Here is a 20,112-nt window from a genome sequence, read left to right as displayed (position 1 = left end):
CACACACACACACACACACACACACACACACACACACACACACACACGTTCATGTAGTTCCCACTATTAAAACACAAATTTAAGAATATAAAAAAAAAATAAAAAACTTTTGTTTTTTTAGGAAGGATCTCCCTACATAGCCCTGCTGTCCTGGAACTCACCATGTAGGTCAGGTTGGTCTCAAAATCCCAAAGATCCAATTGCCTCTGCCTCACAAGTACAGAGAGTAAAGGTGTCTACTACCATGCACACATTAAAAAAAAAAAAAAAAAACAAACACAACAGATTTGTATGCTACCCCAAAACAAAGAGTGGAGGTGTTCTGTATGCATCCTTGTCATCTGATAGAATGCAAGTGGTTTTATATTGCTTAGAAAATAATTTCTTTCCTCCCTTCCTGGAGCTGCTGATTGAACCATGGACCATGTATACCCTGTGAATTGATCTATATACTTGGCCTATTAGAACCTAACTTTCTTCAACAGCTATTTAACACATAATATGGCACACCCTTACTGGATTTCCTCTTAATACTTTGATGAACACCTATTTTCCCATCTTTAAATAACACTTAAACAACAACAACAACACACACACCACGAATACAAGCTCTAACTTAACTGTAACAGGTGAATCAGAAGAAAAAAGAAGGCAGCAAGGAATTTGCTCTTCTGACTTTTAAATACTTGTTGCCTCCTTACTGACTCAGCTAGCAGACAGGCCTAATCATTCCTTCAGATTTGGAAACTTGAACTATCTAAAGTTTCAAAATGTAAAAAGTTAAAACAAGACTTTTTATACATCAACCATTTTTTCAATGCTATACTTCTAATGCAACTAAAAAAAATCTCACCAGGCAGAGACAAGCCTAGTCTACAGAGTCAGTCCCAGGACAGCCAAGGCTACACAGAGAAACCCTGTCTCAAGGGGGAAGGGAAGGACAGACTCAATTCACACAGCTGTCCTCAGACCGCCACAAGAATGCTGTGCCTGTACCCACACATAAGCACACACATGTGCTCGTGCCTGGGTGTGCAAAAATTTCTGAATTCCAAAAACTAATTGTTACTGTGTATCTTTTTCAATCTTTTTGTCTTTGAGACAGGGTCACACTATGTAGACTTGGATGGCCTGAAATGGAACTTGCTTTGTAGACCAGGCTATAGCCTTAAGCTCCAAGTCTCAGCCTTCTAAGAACTGGGATTAAAAGGCAGGCAAGCTCCTTCTCGGTATTTTGACATCAAAAGTCTCTTCTAAACCTTTCTGCTTGGAGGTTCCATCAGGGGAGGCACACCTATTTGTACAACACTTAACCAAAAACCACTCTTCTATTGGAGAAGACCATCTACTTGGGCCAAGTGTGCTACTTCATATGGATTTAGGTGGTATGGTAAAGGAGGGAAGGGACAGCTGCTTAACTGGCCAAATCAGTACAATCAACATGGCAATCAACAGGGTGGTAGTGGTGACAGTATGTATGTCATAGATGTTGTGGACTGCTTTAGTTCCCTGCCGACTTAACTGAGACGTTGGCTAGGTAAAGGTCCTGACCGTTTTCCCCAGGACCTCACACACCTAGACAAGTGCTCTACTGCTGAGCTACAATATAACTGGCAGACCAAGGAAAGCAGACCAAAGTAACTTCTGCTTGTCCTGAGCACACAAGCCACAAGATGAGAATGGAATTATTCAAGCTAGAAGTCATGAACCCAACATTTAAGTCATAAAAGTAGGAAAAAAAAAAAAAAGAACCTACTCCAGGACTTCTCTCCTTCATATACAACACTTAAACTCCCCCAACACTTTGACTTAAATTCTCATCTATGCCACTATGTCCATTTACTTGAACTCTCTTTTTAAGGTTTGTTTTTATTTCATTCTATGTGTCTGTGTTGGTGTATGACATGTATGTGCCGTGCCTATAAAAAACAGATGAGGGCATCAGATCCCTGGAAACTAGAGTTATAGGTAGCTAGTTGTGAGCTGCCTGATATGTGTGCTTGGGAAAAACAAACAAACAAACAAAATAACACAAAATCTCACTTTCTCTGGAAGAACAGCAAGTGCTGTTCTTTTTGCTTTATTTCTTAAGTGACCACTGAGCAATCTCTGCAGCCCTATATGGGTTATTTAACAGCCCATACCCCAGCTAGCACTTTGCCTTCTTCTAATGTTTCTCAATAGCACATGCCAGGTAACTATCTAGAAAGCAAATGTGACCCCTTGATCTCTTTTAAGTATTTTTTTCTGTAAGACTTTTTGTTTGTTTTTTAAACAGGTCTCTCTACATAGCCATTGCTGTCCTGGAACTTATAGATTAAGCTGGCCTCCAACTCAAAGAAACCCACCTGCGTCTGCCTGAGGGACAGGTTAAAGGCATGTGCAACCACATCCAGGCAATTTAAGTACTTTAGTTTACTATCATTACTCTGTATGTGAGTACAGGCACATGTGTCTCACTCAGAGCAAGTGTAGAGTCAGAGGACATCTTTCAGGTATCAGCTTTCTCCTTTGACTGCTGCTGCATGGCTTAAACACACTGTGGCAAATGGTTTTGCCAGCTGAACCACCTTATCAGCTTGCTAACTTTAAAACAGACTTTCGATAGGTTGTCACTGTACTAGAATAAGCTCAAACTCATGGCTTTAAAGACTGTATTCAACTGAATCCCTCTTTCTTGTTATCAGGCCCTTTATTCCAACTCCATGTTTTAGCCAACCTTTGATCCTGAGTTTACTAGGCTTTCTCAGCTCTCTGACTCTGCAAAAAATATCATAATTCTTCTTTAATACAAACTATTAAACTAATGTTGTGGTGAAACACCATGACCATAAACAACTTGGAGAGGAAACTTAGGTTTATTTCACTTTACAACTCTCAGCTCGCACCACTGCTAAGGAAAGTAAGGACAGGAACTGGTAAAGAGGCCATGGAAGAATGCTATTTACTAGCTCCCCCCATGGCTTGCTCAACTTGCTCTCTTATACTATCTGGCACCACCAGCCCTGCGGTGGTGCCAATCACAATGGGCTGTACCCGCCCACCTAAATCATCAATTTTAAAAAAAAGTACCAGCTGCTCGTCCATAGGCCAATTTGGTGGAGACATTTTCTCAACTGAGCTTTTCCAAAACAACTCTAGATTGTGTCACGCTGACTTAAAACTAACAAGCACACTGGTCCTCCAACTTCACTTAACCAATTCCTTATTTTAAGTTTGAATGTCAACAATACATCCTCTGTGATAGTTTACCTAGCAGAGGATAATGCTGAGTGCCCATCCCATGTGCTCTCATGCATTCTTTCCTATCATAGTATTTATCACATTATCTTGGCTATTACTATCTCTAGGAGTCTATAAGCTCCAGTGGTTGTTGGCAAGTGTTAGTTTTGTTAAATGTTAGCTATTTAGAATCAAGGAAACACTCCAATGTTTGCTGAATAATAAGCAGGTGGCTAACTAGCCTGAACAAAGAATGAGGATCCATACAATACTGGTCAATGTTACAAACAATAGCTTACCTTTCTTTGGTGCTTTATCACTGTTAGTTTCTGGAGCTTCCACTTTTTTCCCCAGCCTCTGTGCAAGGCTCCGTTTTAATGGGGGATCATTGTCACCACCTACAAATAGAAAGACTCACTTTAAGATTATAATCTTCTGCCAGGTGGTAGTGGTGCTTTTGATCCCAGCACTCAAGATGCAAAGGCAGGCAGATTTTTTGTGAGTTTGAGGCCAGCCTGGTCTACAGAGTGAGTTCCAGAATGGCCAACGGAACAGAGAAAAACCCTGTCTCGAAAAACCAAAATCTTCAACAAAGTAAGAAATAAAGCAAAAATAGACATTTTAAAGTATTCTGGAAGTTTTCTGCATTTAAATGGTGTTTGGCCACCAACTTCCTAGAATTCAATGTTAAAACCAAAATGTTCTATAAAGAAAAAACTAGGAGACCAAAAAAAGAAAAAAATCTAAACACACGAATGACAAAATAACTAAAATTACAAACAGGATCTTAACCCTTGGCTAAAGCTAAAGCTCAAAGATAGCAATGTCTTCACCACCTGTACTGGCTGGTTTTATATCAACTTGACACAAGCTAGAGCTGTCTAAAAGGAAACCTCATTTGAAAAAATGCCTCCATAAGACCAGGCTGCAGGGCATTTTTTTCTTTTTTTAAATTAGTGATTGATGGGGAAGGCCTAGCCCATTGTGGGTGGTGACATCCTTGGACTGGTGGTCCTGGGTTCTATAAGAAAGCAGGCTGAGCAAACCAGTAAGCAAGTAGTACCCCTCCATGGCCTCTGCATCAGCTCCTGCCTCCAGATTACTGTCCGACTTCTTTGAATAGTGATATCAAAGTGTAAGCTGAATAAACCCTTTCCTCCCCAACTTGCTTTGTGGTCATAGTGTTTCATCATAACAACAGGAACCTTAACTAAGAAACCACCAAACTAAATTAATAATAAATTCAGTTAGAAAAACTGATTTTTCCTGGGATATAAAGAATTTGAAGATCACATAGTCCCCTCCTTCAATTATAGATAAGAAACCCAAGACTGGTTATGGCTGTGACTATCAGAGCCTTATGTTCAATACCTAGCACTGCATAAACAGAGTGTCACAGGCCTGTGATCATGCCCTTGGAAAGTGTGATTAGATGATCAGATCCTGCCTTAAAAAAGGAAAAGATGGAGGAGAAAGAAGAAAAAAAAAAAAAAATAGAAGAGGACGTGTTGAATGATTATGATTTATATTTTAGTAACACAGTGGTTACTCCCTAACCAGCTATATACCCAAATAACCTAACTGAGAGACCAGGATTTGTTTAACCAACCTAGAGCACAATGCTGAGCAATAATTATCCTAAGCCTCCAAGCTAGTATAGCTTCCTCCCATTTAGATTTCCCACATTACACTTGCTTTTTAGTCATATCCTACATCCAATTTATTTCCCTTGATGGCTCCCAGTCCTCTCCTCCAATCCAACCTACACTTCCTCTCTTTTCTCCTCTCCTCACCAGACCAAAATGTCCCATCCTAGTCTCTGTATTGCTCAGCATTGGCTGGTTGGCTTTAGGGGTAATACATAGAACAAATGGTGGCATATTCACACGAACTTGAGACAAGAGATACTTAGAATAAATATCACAATGCAATGTTTGGATTGAAACCTGATGGTGAGGTAGAGAAATAAGCATTTGAACGAACAAGGGTAAACTATACACAGTCCACAAGAACATTATGTCAACAAGGAGGAGAAAAAGAAGGAAACCAGAAGTCAACTGAAAATATCTAAGGTTTTGATTCTCTAGCTTACTTTAGTCCCTATCAAAATATTTTTGTTTCTATGACCAGTTAGGTTCAGTGTGACTGTAATAAAATCTATATAGTAATAAAAACTATAATAAAATCAGCCTTTCTGTACTTGTTTGCCAAAAGAGAAGGGGTAATGGGTAGCAAACCATTAGGTACAACTTAAAAACAAAACAGAAAACTTTTTTTTTTTTAAAGACAAGGGTCTCTCTGTGTAGTCTTGGCTACTACCTTTGCCTTCTTAGTGCTGAGTTTAAAGGCACAAAACACCATGCCTGGCTCAAGCATGTAATTATGAAACCTAGGACCTTCTAAAAGGCTAGTCACAGACTGGAGATAGCTTAGCTATTAATAGGCTCACAACAAAAAGGAAAGGTCATAATCTATAATTAAGCTATTATACTTTAAACTGCTGTAGCTTCAGTAAAAGGTGTAACATACACATGAAATTTTATAAATGTTGTCAGTCAAGAATCCAGACAGGAGTTGGAGAGATGGCTCAGGGATTAAGAGCATGTCTGCTCTTGCAGAGGTCCTGAGTCTAGAAACTACATGTAGAACACTCATACATAAAAATAGATAAATAAATCATTAAAAAAACTACAGGCAGAGCAGCAAGTCAATACTGATGGTGCATGGATAAAGAGTCTCAACAAGGTACTGTGTTGATGCACAAACACAGACACAGAAGACACATGAGATCTAACTCACCCACTGAAAATTTCCGTTTCCCCAGTCTCTCGGCAAGACTCAGGCGAACCAAAGGCTCTTCTGAAATGGTAGAAATAAAATGTGTTCACTGTTAGCTGATTGAGGATGTTACTTTATATTCATATGTGCCCACTAAGGAAGTATTCTGAAAATCGGATCTTAGTCTTAAGTCACACTTAACAAGATAATAATCAACAGTCTAATGAACATGCAAAAGCATGCTGTTAAGAGCAGCCAAACATAAGGAAAGAGGCTCTGGTCTTGGCCAAACTATCCTTATGCACTTTGAAAAGCTATTTAACATTATAACACAAGTGGGAAGCCTCCTTCCAAACATTTGTTGTTCAAATGAACATTTAAATATACAATTTCTTTGGTTATATTCCTGTGCCAGATACTTCTCACTTGAGAGGCAGGAGCCTCAATGAACAAAATCCATAAGATCAGGCTGAAGGCAAGCCTATAGGCAGCAGTTCTCAACCTGTGAAGAGGCCGTTTGGGGGAGGCGGGGGGGGCCTGAGTCCCCTTTCACAGGGGTCGCCTATCAGATATCCTGCATGTCAGATTCATTACGATTTGTAACAATAGCAAAATTATAGTTATGAAGTAGGAAAAAAAAAATAAGAATTTTATGGTTAGGGTCACCACAACATGAGGAAATGTATTAAAGGGTTGAAGAATTAGGAAGTTAAGAACCACTGCTCTAGGCTATTTTTTTCATAGTGATGAATGAGGAGAGCCCAGCCCACTCTGGGTGGTGACATCCCTGGGCTGGTTGTCCTGGGTTCTATAGGAAAGCAGGCTGGGTGAGCCCTGGAGAGCAAGCCAGTAAGCAGCACCCCTCCATGGCCTCTGCATCAGCTCCTGTCTCCAAGTTCCTGCCCTGTTTGAGTTTGTGTCCTGCCTTCCTTTGGTGATGAACTGTGATGTGGACGTGTCAAAACCTTTCCTCCCCAACCTGCTGGTGTTGGGTGTTTCATCACAGCAATAGTAACCCAAACTAAGACAATTTCTTACTAGATTTTAAGCAATTTAGTAAAAAGACCTACATTTTTCTATCACTCTAAAGATGTAAGAACATTCTTTACACAAAACGAGCAGCCAATAAACTTGGTGAAGCAAAGAGAAAATGTTAAATTAGATACATATAAATGTGAGACTACCTAACCAAAACTTCCAACTTTTTAAACAACAGGTCAAACGTACCAAAATTTCAAGCTCACATCTGATCAAAATGTCTCTAGTCCTCCTAAAACTCCAAAAGTATATACCCAAGGATTTTGTGTTCCCAATCCATAAAGCCCAACAATGCTGAGACCTACTTTTATCTTACCTTGTTTGCTTGATAGCGTTACTGTTCTCACCACAGTCCGAACGTTCTCCTTCTCGGGGCCTGGACTGGGCAGAGGCTGATGTAAAACACTGGAAACTACTGAGGAGCCTTCTGATGAGAAAAGACAAATAATCTATGGAAAATAAAGCTAGTTCAAGTCAAGAACCTGTTTCTATGAACAGTTAAGCTCAGAGCAGACTGCAGTCTGAATGCTGCAGAATTCAGGTAGACCAGTTGTGTGTACACATGGAGTAAGAGGATAGTTCCAGTGTCTTTCCTCAGGAGACAGTGTCTTAAAATGACCTGGGGTCCACAGAGAAGACTAGGCTGGCCAGCAAGCCCCAGAAAACCCCGTCTCCTCTTCCCTAGAACCAGGATTACCAGCACAAATCACCACAGCTAGCTTTTTACACAGGGCTAGGGATAGAGTACAGGTCCTCTAGTTGTGTAGCAACCACTTTACATCACAGGCCCCTTAAGACAGCTCTTAACTGTTGTTCTTTACAGTTAAATATTTCAAGATAGTAGCCGGCATAGAGGCACATGCCTGTAATCCCAGGACTCAAGAAGCAGAAGCAGGCAGATCTCCATGAGTTCAGGCCAGCCTGGTCTATATACCGAGTTCTAGGATGGCCAGGGCTACACAGAGAAACCCTGTGTTGAAAAAAACAATCTCAAGATATAGCTGGTTGTTTAAATTATTTCATGGTCTTAGTGCTGAACAGTAAGGACTGAAACATAATAGAAATAAAAATCTATTTGCTAAATTTGGCTTTGTTGCCAGAAGTATCTTTATTGTTCTTGTCTGGTAACATGCAAGTGTTCATGCCAAAACTTGTGATGACTTACCACCTTGCTTCTTGGATTTTTCCTTCATTTTCTTTGATTTAATTTCCTCAAGAGTTTTTATTCCAAAATTTAAACATTCACCTAAGAAACCCAAGAGGGGGAACCAGATGAGGAACTATAGCCTTTTTCTTTGCATTTCTCTGCAGGCATTCAGGTATGCTTTGAGTAAATGACTTATAAGAAAGTACACGCCATACACACAGAGCACATCTGCTACGAAAAGAGAGCTTAGTAGCTGTACACTGAATGTCAAAGGCAGTTACAACTGTCAAGGTTTATAAACACTACAAACAGGTTGTTCCTACCTTGCTTTAAACTGACTCCGGGTTTCCGTGCAGAAGCCACTCGTAATCCATTATGAAGTTCAGGAGTTGGTTGCAGGGCAGGGGTTTTGCTTTCATCACCCTCTTCAGAAAACTGATCTGTATATGCACATTTAAGACAAACTTCCAATTAAGAACAAGTCTAGAGCTTTAATTCTGTTCCTGTCTAATTCATTACATTATTTGCCTTAAAAAAAGAAAAGAAAACGAGAGAGGAGACCGCTAAAACGTACCATCATCATCTTCATCATCATCTGCAGCATTGATTACAACAGGTGGATGTGTGGGACTGGGAACATTTTCTGAACTTTCTACTTTCATTACACTTCGCAGCTGAGGGGAGGGGTTAGACTGAACAGACAGTTTGTTCTGCTGGGCTGTGAGCTGGCTAGCCTTTACTTCTTCTTCTTGTGACTCAGGCACAGTGGGTAACACAGCTAAACATATAAAACCAGACATAAATTTACAACAGAGAATTATAATCCCAACTGGCAACTGATGATAAATTTGGTACATTGTTGTTAAGAGTCTATACAATTTTTTTAAACTTAATTTTCACAGTCCATTCTAAAGTCTCCATAAAGAAAAAAGTATTTTTGAGCCAGTTACTCCTATATTGTATACAAACAAATGCTAGGAACTGAAAGCAATAAACCCAAGAGTTAGTCCCAAATACTAGATACTTCATTTTAAAATGGAGGTTCTAGAATTTTCTGCTCAAGAGGAAGACACATACAGAAATCACTTGACTCCGACTCCCCAACTGGGATTAAAATGTATGTTACCACCATTCCTGGAGCTTTTTCTTTTTTTCATAGTCTTGCTACGTTATCTAGGCTGGCCCTTATACTCAAGCTTCTCCTGCCTTAGCCTTCTGAGTGCTAAAATCACAGCACCTACTTCTGTGAGTAGTTCCCATATGGCTCTTTGGTGGCCAAAGGAAATTAGTCCGCTAAAAAATTATTTTAAAAGGGACTTTTAGAGGGCCAGTGAGATGATTCTGCAGGTAGATGTGCCTGCTGCCAAGCCTGGTAACCTGAATTTGACCTGAGTTCCAGCCCCAGGACTCACATGGTAGAAGGAGAGAAAGAATGTGATCTCCACAAGCGGTTCTGTGACTTCCACATACATTCCAGTGTCTGTATACACACATTCACTCACTCACTCACACACACACACACACACACACACACACACACACACACCATAAATTAAAATTATTTAATTTAAAATTATTTAATAAGGGGCTTTGAAAATAAATCAGAGATTTTTGTGGAGTCAAGATATTAAATCTGGGGATATAATACAGTGGTAGAGGGCTAATCCAGCATACTTGAAATCCTGGCTTTGATCCCCAGCCCTAGAACAATGGGAAATTTTTTTTAGGTAGCCTACATCAAGATATTTTTAATTTTAGCTAGCATATGAAAGGCTGAACTAGTTAGTACGTGAGGTGTTATGGAAAATGTCTATAATCTCAACACTCAGGAGACATAGGCAGGAGATCACAACTTCTATGCAAGTTCAGATTCCAGAGCATAACCCTGTTTCCACAACAGAGCTAAGACGGGTAGTATCTTTGGCTTTGTGGGCCATAAAGTCTCTATGTCAACAATTTCACTCTGCAGTATTAACACAAAACTGGCCACAAAGTCTGTATTCAGTAAATCTTCATCTTACAGAACAAGCCAAACACCCAATCTGTCAAGCCCTGGCCTAGAGAATAAAGTTTCTTTTGAAAATACCTAAAGGTAAGAAAATTGGAATAAAATCAACCATAGTAATATAATCTGATCCAACAAGAAACATTTTGTTTTCTCTGTGCATACTTATCATCTAACCTCTATAAGGTTTTGTTTCCTCACCACACGGTAGAAATAGCACTGCTCCCACTGGACTAAAAGCAGTAGCGGGTGCTCACTGAAAAGCAACTGTTGTCTTTTAGAATCAAAGCCAATCTCACTTTTGCTGGGAGGTAGGAACAGCCCATCAACATAACGACCTCTGTTGTGATGGAAAGCACAGTTTAGTTTCTGACATCCCATTGGCTGATTTTCCCAGTAACACGGAATTTCACTTCGTTTTTTCTGTAAAGAGAAAAACATTTTTTTTTTCCAAATAAATGATGTAAGTGCTACATTAATTTTGTGACTGGTTTTCTAAACAAAGTGGTAAACTCTGACAGAAGAGGCCACATTTACAAGAGGCTGCTGCATTGATGCTGAGGCACAGCGGAGAGGCAGGAGCTATTTTTCCTCATGTTCTGCATCCTGGGAGCCCTAAGTGCCCACACTCGATGCAGAGAAGCAGGGTAATACAGCAGTTTAGAATATAGTGTAAAGGATAAAACAATCTTCCTTTCTTCTGACTTACTTAAGGGCCTTATGATCATACATGAAGTGCTTGATCAACCTCATCTTCCTTAGCTACAAAATGTGAACTGCATGTGTGCACATGTGCAGGTATTTGGGTGGAGACAGAGGAGGACATCAGTCATCTTCTACTGCTCTATCTTACCATATACCTTGATAGGGTCTCTCACTGAAGCTGAAGCTTGTTTCAGCTAGGCTGGCCTGCCAACAAACTCCCATAATCCTGTCTCTGCTCCCACACAGGTCTTGTATCTAAGTGCAGCCATACCCAGCTTTTTCTGTGGGTGGTAGGCATTCAAACTCAGGTCTCTATGCTTGTATAGCACATGCTAATTTACCCAGTGAGTCATCTTCCTAGCTCCTGCATTTGTGAATACTACACCAATGCTTCTAAAAGAAATAGTCAGTTTCCTATTAACCTCTACATCTACAATATTTTCATCAGCCAGTCATAGACCAATACAAAAACTTGTTTCATGTGTTTCTATTTAAAGACTGTTTTGTAGGATATGTAATCTCAGCACTTGGGAGGCAAAGGCAGTATTTCTCTGAGTTTGAGGCCAGCCTGGTCTACATAGTAAGTTCCAGGACAGCCAGGAATACTTAGAGAAACCCTGACAAGCAAGCAAGCCCAAAAAGGGGAAGAAACTCTACTTGATATATATTGAATTACTAATACGAAACCCACAACCAACAGCTCTACAAAACTCGTACCCGAACAAAGCTTACTAACAGTCATATTTTCTAGTAAAACACATCACAGCTTTCCTCCAATTAGATACACTATCTAGCATTTTAATACTATTTGTTGGCCTGATTTACAGTCAGTGTCTCTTCTTTTTCTGCTAGACAAGTACTATACCAATGACCTACATCCCCAGTCCCAGGTTACTGGGGTCATTTTTAAAAGCAAAATGATCAACAAAGAGCAGAAAAGTACAAAAAACCATAGTCCCAAGTAGCCTGCAATCAAGGACACTTACAGTACGAGAGGTCAGTCAGAAAGGCAGTTTGTCACCCTGTTCCACCTCAACTGGAAACACACATCAGGGGACTGGGGTGTTCATCTCTGAACATGGCACTGAGAGACATGTTCAGGGTCACTGCATAAAATATGCAAGTGCTGACTGGAAATTATAAACACATTTTACCAAGCAGGAAAGTCAGTGAATACTGAACCCATCAATAATGAAAACAGACTATAAGGGGCATGCTGGGAAAGGGGCCTTACAGCTCCCTCCACCTCCACACTGCTATGATTAAGGGTCTCTTTTGCACCTCCACAGATATTTCTTTATGCACATGGAAGCAAATACAAGCAGAAATCTTCCCCCTTCTACTTTACTTAAAAATTATTTTAGATTTACGCATTTTTGTGCATTAGTGGTTTTGCTGATGTTGTTGAATCCAGAAGGAGGCATGGGACCTCCTGAAACTGAAGCTGGCATGTTTGTGAGCCGCTGTGTGGACACTAGAGACTGTATCTGGGTCCTCTGTAAAGGCAACAAGTGCCCTTCTCTTCTATTTTAAGTGCTGTCCTGCTCCTTCTTACTTTTCACTTAATATATTCTGATCCTTATTGAAAAATTAGTGGCCACCCTAAGTTTATTATTATTGTTAACTAATGCCCACCCTTCCACAGTGTGGAGGGAGCAAAGTTACACTGTTTCCAGTATGTAACAAACTGCTGCAAGAGCAAATCCAATATACTTAGTTTGGCACAATGAGTACAATGTGTAAATATTTAGTTCTCTTCAGACACAGGGAAGTAAGCCTAGGTAAAAATTAAATATTAGCATGCTGATACTGCTTGGTTGGCACTTGAAAGCACAGCTCTTGGAGTGCACCCTAAGTCCAGAGTGAGGAGGAAGAAATTTGCTGTGTCTAGACTATTTATACAAGGATATGGTTTATGCTGAGCATCTGAGAGTCTGGGATTTGGGTACAGGCAGACGTTGCATGATGAGTTTTTCTTCCTTAAGATTATTTATTATGTATATAGTGTTCTGCCTGCATGTACACCTGAATGCCAGAAGAGGGCACCAGATGGTTGTGAGATGATGGTTGTGAGCCACCATGTGGTTGCTGGGAACTGAACTCAGGACCTCTGGAAGAGCAAGCAGGGTTCTTAACCTCTGAGCCACCTCTCCAGCCCCACATGATGAGTTTCTAAGTGGACTATCTATGGGAGAACACTGCACTGAGTTGCTACCTTTCACTTCAGGGGAAAGAGTACACTCTATAGAAAGCCCCATAATGATTCCAGAGACTCCAATACCCTTCTGTCTTGTGAAGTGTATCCTTACTCTTGTGATAGTTTCTAGATGTGATATTCTGGAGACCTGTTCTTAGATACTTCCTAGGAATTATGCCAAAGTAGAATGTGAGCTTTCAAAAGCTGCAGAGTAGTAATTCTCAATTAATTTAATGAATACTTTACTATGTGCACAGAAGGCAACTCAAGAAGCAAGTAAGAAATGAGAAACTGGAAACCAGATTGGAGTAGCTTTATGAGCCTAAGCACACAAATTGTATATTCACCCTCTTCCTTCTTTCCTCATCCCTTCAACAACTGACCTGTTGCTGAACAGCTGAACAAGTCAAAGTCAAAGCTAGACAAGTCAACTTTGAAGGAACCATTTATTTGAAAGAAAAAAGTGGCCCAAAAAAGATTCTAACATACTGCACTAGAGGACAGCCTCCTGGGGGTTGAGAGGTTGAGGAAAGTAAGCTTCCCTGCAGAAGAGATTCCAATGCAGTGTGAAGAGGGCATGTTCATGGAAGCAGTGTGGAATGGTTATCAAACAAGGGCAGCGCCCTGTGAATGAAGCTGGTACCTAGCAGAAGCAAAGTGGAGTGAGGAAGCATCCCACATAGGGGAATGGCCTAGCATAACTACCAGTATCCAAAACTGTGAAAGAATGAGATGTCCTCAGCAGGATGGTATAGTCCAAGCATGAAGAAGATACCTACAATGGAGCTAGGGATAACACAGTGTACTATAGTCAAAGCAAAGTAAGAAAGGCGACACTATGAAGCATCAGCTTCATATGATGTCAGAATCTAAAAGGAAGACAGACAGACACAGACACACACACAGGACCTGCCCAAATCCAAATAAGTCAATGTATTAAGGACTACAAAAGCCAAGTGTCTCACTTTTGAGACAACAGTCATGAAGGAAGCCTAGACTAAACATTGGTACTGATGAGCTGGAAGCACCTATGTGAATTTGTGCCTTTCAATACGTAGACCCAAAGCAATGCAGGCTTACTTATACACCACCTAGTTCTTTCTCCACTAAGAACTTGAAAAGTAATAGGAACAGACCAAAGCTTAAGTGTCTAGCTGAAAGGAACTGAGAGATCATTTTTTAAAAAAAGATGTTTTAAGCTAGAATGAGAAAATTAAATTACAAAGCCTAGAAAACCATTATTTCCCCCCAAATGAATGAAAGTAGAATGTCATTAACAGCACACACAACCTGTGAATATGGGCCTCCTCCTTTAATACAAGACATTACCAGACAGCTGGCAAACTTGCACGAGGACAAAACTGAATTACCAATTCTCATTTTTTAATTTTCATAGCTGTGTTACTGTTGTGCAGGAGACTCTCAACGTATGGGGAAAGTAGAGGATGGCAGTAGTTTCTCCTTAAGTGCTCAGAAAATAAAATTACCACTGAAGTTACAATTTTTAAGTCTGCAACTTTTAAAGACACATTTATATATTTTCTTTGCTGTTGTATGAGTATTTTTTCTGCATGTATGTATGTGCACCACATTCATAACTAATGCCATGGAATTCAGAAGAGAGCATCAGAGCCCTGAAACTAGTTAGATGATTGTGAGCTACCAGATGGGCTCTAAGGGCTTCTTAAAGAGCAGCAAGGACTCTGAACCTCTGAGCCATCTCTCCAGCCCCTGTAACTGTTTTAAAATTAAAAAAACACAGGCCAGGAGGATGGCTCAGCAGGTTAAGGCATTTGCCATAAAACACAACCACCTTTTGCACAAGCTGCAGGACATCACTGTCAAACTAGAAGTGACTCCTACAGGGCAGGTTGTTTTCTGACCTCTACATGTGTGCAAGAGCATGCACATCCACCCCAACAGGCTTGGCAGTTAAGTATTCTCACTGAGTTATCTCACCCTCACTACCCACTGCCTTTTATTTTTTTATTGATCCTGGATACTGATGGTAAAGAAAATTGGAAGCTTACATCAATTTCCATGTGACGAAATCTGCACACCTGTCGAAAACAACGACCTTCTTGCCATAGTGTGCAAACAGTTTCATTTCCTAGTGCAGCTTCACAGTGACGGAATGGGCAGCTGTCACCCTGTTAAAACAAACAAACAAGGACTGTGGCACATGTCCATAACAAGAGTGTCCAAGAACCTAAACAAGCACACTAGTAAGCAAAGACCTGCAGGACAGTAAAAAAGAAACAGCGACAAACATCTGAAAGCAACAAATCTGTAATGGAATTACTTACTGCTTTTTGATGTTTTTTAATTAGGATCTCTGACTGACCTGGAGCTCCCCAAGTAGATTAGGCTGACTGGCCAGTGAGGCCCAAAGATTCTCCTGCCTCTACATCCCTACAGCAAATGCATGCCACCATGCCTGGCTTTTTAATGTATGGATTCTGGGGACTGAACTCAGGTTCTCAGGTTTCCATGACAAACACTTTCCTGACCAAGCTAGCTCCTCAGCCTTAGCCTATTCGTTGGTTATTTTTTTGAGACAGGGTCTCACTACTCAGTCATGGACTCGGATATCAGCCTCTCTTGGACTCTTGAGGGAATTTAAAAGCATGCCCCACCACACCCAGCTCTCCTTAGCCTATTTCATTTTTACTTCACGTGCATTGGTTCTTTGCCTGAATGTATGTCGCGGGACAGTGTTGGATCCCAGATAACTGGAGTCACAGACAGGTGTGAGTGCCATGTGGGCGCTGGGAATTGAACCTAGGTCCTCTGGGAGAGCCACTGAGCCATCTCTCCAGCCCCCTCATCCTATTTTTTAACTCACTTCTTCTGATCTGATATGACACAACTGACAAAGAGACTGAAAAGGACAAAGAATGTCAGGAACAGATCCTCTAAAATAAAAAAATCATGCCATTCACCTTCAAAATAGCTTCGTATGTCCTGACTTCAATTATTTTTAGCTTTTGATAGACAATAGAAAGGAAGTTGGTAAGTATAATTCATCCATAATTATAAGTATAATTAATGTATAATTAAGTTACTTGTATAATTAATGTATAATTAAGTGCTCTCTGGCTGAGCTACACACTCAGTAGAAAAACTGCATCCCCTTCACCCTGGGCTTTTTGAGACTGGGTCTTGTGACATAACCCAGGATGAACTTGCAACTCTCCTATTTCTATTACCACACCTAGCTAGACTTATCTTTTTAAACACAGCATCAGTGATTTTAGAACAGGCTACTATAATGTAAAAATTTACAGGATTAGCCATAAAGAAATAACAGGAAATGACAGGAAGACCTAAATAGAGCTACCAAAAACTCAAGCAGAAAAACATAACATCCTGACAGGGAAAGGATTTAGAAAGATAGCATTTGGAGCTGGAGAGATGACTCAGAGTACCGACTGCTCTTCCAAGGACTCAGGTTCAATTCCCAACACCCAGCTCACAATGGTCTGTAACTCCAAGACCTATCACCCTCACACAGACATACTTGCAGGTGAAACACTAATGCACATAAAAATAAACTTAAGAAAAAGATAGCATTCTGTTGGGTGAGGGTAGCACTTGAGAGGCAGAAGCAGGTGGATCTCTCTATAAGTTCAAGGCCAGCCTGGTCTACAGAGTGAGTTCCAGGATAGCCAAGGCTACAAGAGCTCAATTTTAACTCATAACAGCTTCAATGAGTAATATACAACTTACTCACACATCTAAACAAAATATACAAATCAAAGCTGCCAAGCCATAGAGGCTAAAGTCTCCCTAAAGCATTTGGAATAAACTAAGTACAGGTAGAATGATGACTATACAATATGAGCATTTTTGCTTTTTGTGGCACATTGGAAACTTATATATAAATGAAGAGGGAAAAAAATGATGTGTTCTTCCTTAACACAATTCTTTACTAAAAAACTGGCAGCAGGTAATATAATAGCTAGGAACAACATAAAAAGCATTTAGAACACAGGCAAAGTCTTAGTTAGTTTTATTTAAGAAACAACAGAAAGAACTGATTTAGAGATGCCAGTCTTACTTTGGTGCATGTAGAATAGAAAAAAAAATAGCAGTCTTCTCCCTGATTAGGCATGCTGGGTAAATTATCAAGCCAGAAGCGGCTTCTTGGAATAAGCCACTGTTTCCTCAAGGTGAAGACCAGCTCCAAGTGCTCTTGAAATGGACTTACTCTTCCAATGACAACTCAACCACAGAAATCGTCTTTAAAATGTAATCCTGAAAAGAGGAGACAGTGAATTAAAGTACTTCAGGTAAATTCTTCCAGCCTCCTCTAACTCCTAATGATACCAAACTGTTAAACTAGACTTTAATTGTGTTAGCAGGTGCTTATCAGACAGAGCCTTAAAAACAAGTGAATTATGAGTACTGGATGCTCCCATATCAATGTAAAGCTTTTGCTAAAGACAGCCATGCCCTTTCTTTTGTATTTTTTATGGTGCTTGCTTCGCAGTAAAATTTAAGTGTTCCTAAACAATCATCTACATCTTAGAATAGGACACAGATTACTTTGTATCAACTACTTGCCAAATGTCATCCTCACCTAAATGAAAAAAAAATTCTAGTATCTTCATAAGCATGTTATATCAGAAGTATATAATTATACTAAGTGGAAAATCCTACTTAAATAGAATAATTAGTAAAACAATTACCTTTGAGAACATCTCAGGGTTAGTTCAGCTATTAAGATAGCGAAGGAGCAAAGGTCTTTCCAGGACAGACCCAGAGAATAGTGACGACACAACTAGCACTCTATCCTCCGAACCCACACAAAATATTCAAGAGAGCTGCTACAAAAGCAAAAGCACACTCGAAGAACACATGCAAATGTGGAAGGTCTCTACAAATTCTAGTGCTCCAGATAAACCCTGGCTCACTACTCCAAGTCAGCTAAGCCAAAGCCAATCTAAACTTCTATGAGTAAAGTAATTCCTAACCCAAGAACTGTTCATCAAGATGAAAGCCAACCTTCAGGCCAGCAATCTAAGTCAACAGTCAACTAACCATGGAACAAAAATCTTTAAAATGTATATACCCATTATCAAATGATTCCACTCTACAATTTAGTGTAAAAAAAGTTGATAAAAGTAGCAGCACGAAAGAAAGTGTATTACCATCTTGCTTCTACCAAGGAAATAACAACCAGAAACCTTTGAGTTCAACACCTGGAGACTCTGTAATGTGTCCATACCTAGCTATAAAATATACTTTGGTACTTAAAAAGGGGAAAGATGCTGAAAGCACAGACACCTAAATTTGTGGACACAGCTTTGGAATAGACAAGTTCAAGAGTTTGGAAATACTCAAAGGAAAAAAGCTTAAATGAAACCGCTGCTAGAAATATTTACATGGAAGGTCCTTCTGTTAAGAGAGTTACAACAGTGATAGAGATCTTCAGCTCCTGAGTGCTGGGATTATGAAGGCATGAGCCACCATGCTCAGCTTCTGCTCAATGCTTACAGCAACACACAGAAGGAAAACATATGTCAAGGAAGGAACTACAAAGCAAAATAAGAACCAGAGGTTGAAACTTAGGAACTTCTCAGCCTGTCAATGTGGCAAAAAAAAAAGAAAAGAAAAAAGAAAGAAAAAATGTATGTATCTGAAAAAGGGGAAAGGAAAAGAAAGAAAAAAAGAGTATGTTTTTGCAGAGAAGTTGAGTAAGGAGTTGAGGCCAAGGAAGAAACCTCAAAGAACATAAACCAAATTAGTGGCCAGGATGACAGGCCTATGTAGATAATTATTTTGTTATTTTTCTTTGGAAAAAAAAAAAACAAACAAACTTTCAAAAAAGATTTTATGTGAATGGGGTGTCCATGGAGGCTAGAAAGGGTTTTCAGAGTCCCTGGAACTGGAGATAAGATGGGTTGTGAGTTGCAATGTGGATGCTGGTAATTGAACCTGGGTCCTGTAGAAGGGCAGCCAGAGCTCTTAAGTTGAATCATCTCTCCAGTCCCTACTTTGTCTTATGCTCGGAATAACACTGTTTTCCACTACAGTGTAAGACAGACAATACAGACTTAAGCCTGTTTTAATTATAATTGGCTAAACAGGTTTAATTCATTGGCTACAACATGGAACAAGGACGGACTTTAAAGAAAAACTTTTGTGCATGTGTTTGTATATATAAACGTGTAGGGAAGCATAAGTGTATGCATGAGCTTGAAGGGCAGGAGAACGTTGGTGTGAGACAGCTCCTTGAATTTTGTTTCCATCTTGTTCATTGCTGTGCAAGCCAGGCTAGCTGGCCCAAGAGCTTCTGGGAATGCACACCACTATCTCCCATCTTACCATTAGAGTGGGGTCCTCTCTCATCTTAAACCCAAGAATGTACTCTATATTCTAGTTTGTACCATCAGATAGCAGATGTGTTCTCTAACTAGAACACATCTATCTGCAAAAGGAACTGGAGGAGAATAAAAATGTAAATAGAAAATAATTTAAGGGGATAGTTTAGCTAGCTAGCTAAGCCTGGTGTATCTACTAGAAACGCCAGCAGTCCCTTGCTGCCTAGCATGCTAAAGACCCTAGGTTCATCCTTGGGAATGTGTTACTAGGTTCAGGAAGATATTCTGCAGCTCACCAAACAGTAATAGCTACAAAAGCAAAAAGCAAAAGCACATTTAGAGGGTAATTATTTACAAATGACTCTGACAAAACTCCCTCAAAGTTAAATGAAGTATTGGGAGATTCGATCCTAATTTTAACAGAAAAGGGCTTTTTATGTATGTCTGAAACCCCGAGCTTCCTCAGATTTTACTATGTTAAAAAAAAATAGTCAAGACAATGGCAGAAAAAAAAAACTAGAAACAACAAAAATTGACAGTAATACTATCACATACAAAAACCTAAATCAAGTTATAAGAACTCTAAGTTTTAAATGGAAAAAGCAAAAATATCAGGCTGCTACCAAAAATGAGCGAGAGAGAGAGAGGGGGGGGGGAGGGAGAGAGAGGGAGAGAGAGAGAGAGAGAGAGAGAG

General features: G+C 39.9%; 1 protein-coding gene across 3 annotated transcripts in view; it reads right to left on the bottom strand.

The window, feature by feature from the left end:
* LOC129681467 (zinc finger CCCH domain-containing protein 11A) overlaps positions 1–17,423 on the bottom strand; it is a 28,612-nt gene extending 11,189 nt beyond the window's left edge. Inside the window, exons 1-9 of one of the 3 annotated variants that reach the window (XM_055613377.1) lie at positions 17,153–17,423; positions 15,123–15,242; positions 10,490–10,613; positions 8,760–8,963; positions 8,509–8,625; positions 8,204–8,284; positions 7,355–7,462; positions 6,022–6,081; positions 3,522–3,620 (exon numbers count right to left, since the gene is read on the bottom strand). In XM_055613377.1, the coding sequence (XP_055469352.1) occupies positions 3,522–3,620; positions 6,022–6,081; positions 7,355–7,462; positions 8,204–8,284; positions 8,509–8,625; positions 8,760–8,963; positions 10,490–10,613; positions 15,123–15,242; positions 17,153–17,206 (967 nt within the window). In that variant the 5' untranslated portion in view covers positions 17,207–17,423. Of the gene's footprint in view, positions 1–3,521; positions 3,621–6,021; positions 6,082–7,354; positions 7,466–8,203; positions 8,285–8,508; positions 8,626–8,759; positions 8,964–10,489; positions 10,614–15,122; positions 15,243–17,152 lie in introns of all 3 variants that reach the window. The other 2 variants (XM_055613376.1, XM_055613378.1) reach the window with 2 other exon arrangements.
* Positions 17,424–20,112: the final 2,689 nt, after the last annotated feature.

Source organism: Psammomys obesus, unplaced genomic scaffold, assembly GCF_907164565.1.
Source record: "Psammomys obesus unplaced genomic scaffold, mPsaObe1.curated_primary_1811, whole genome shotgun sequence".
Taxonomy (NCBI): Eukaryota; Metazoa; Chordata; class Mammalia; order Rodentia; family Muridae; genus Psammomys; species Psammomys obesus.
This window is presented reverse-complemented; position numbering and strand designations above follow the sequence as displayed.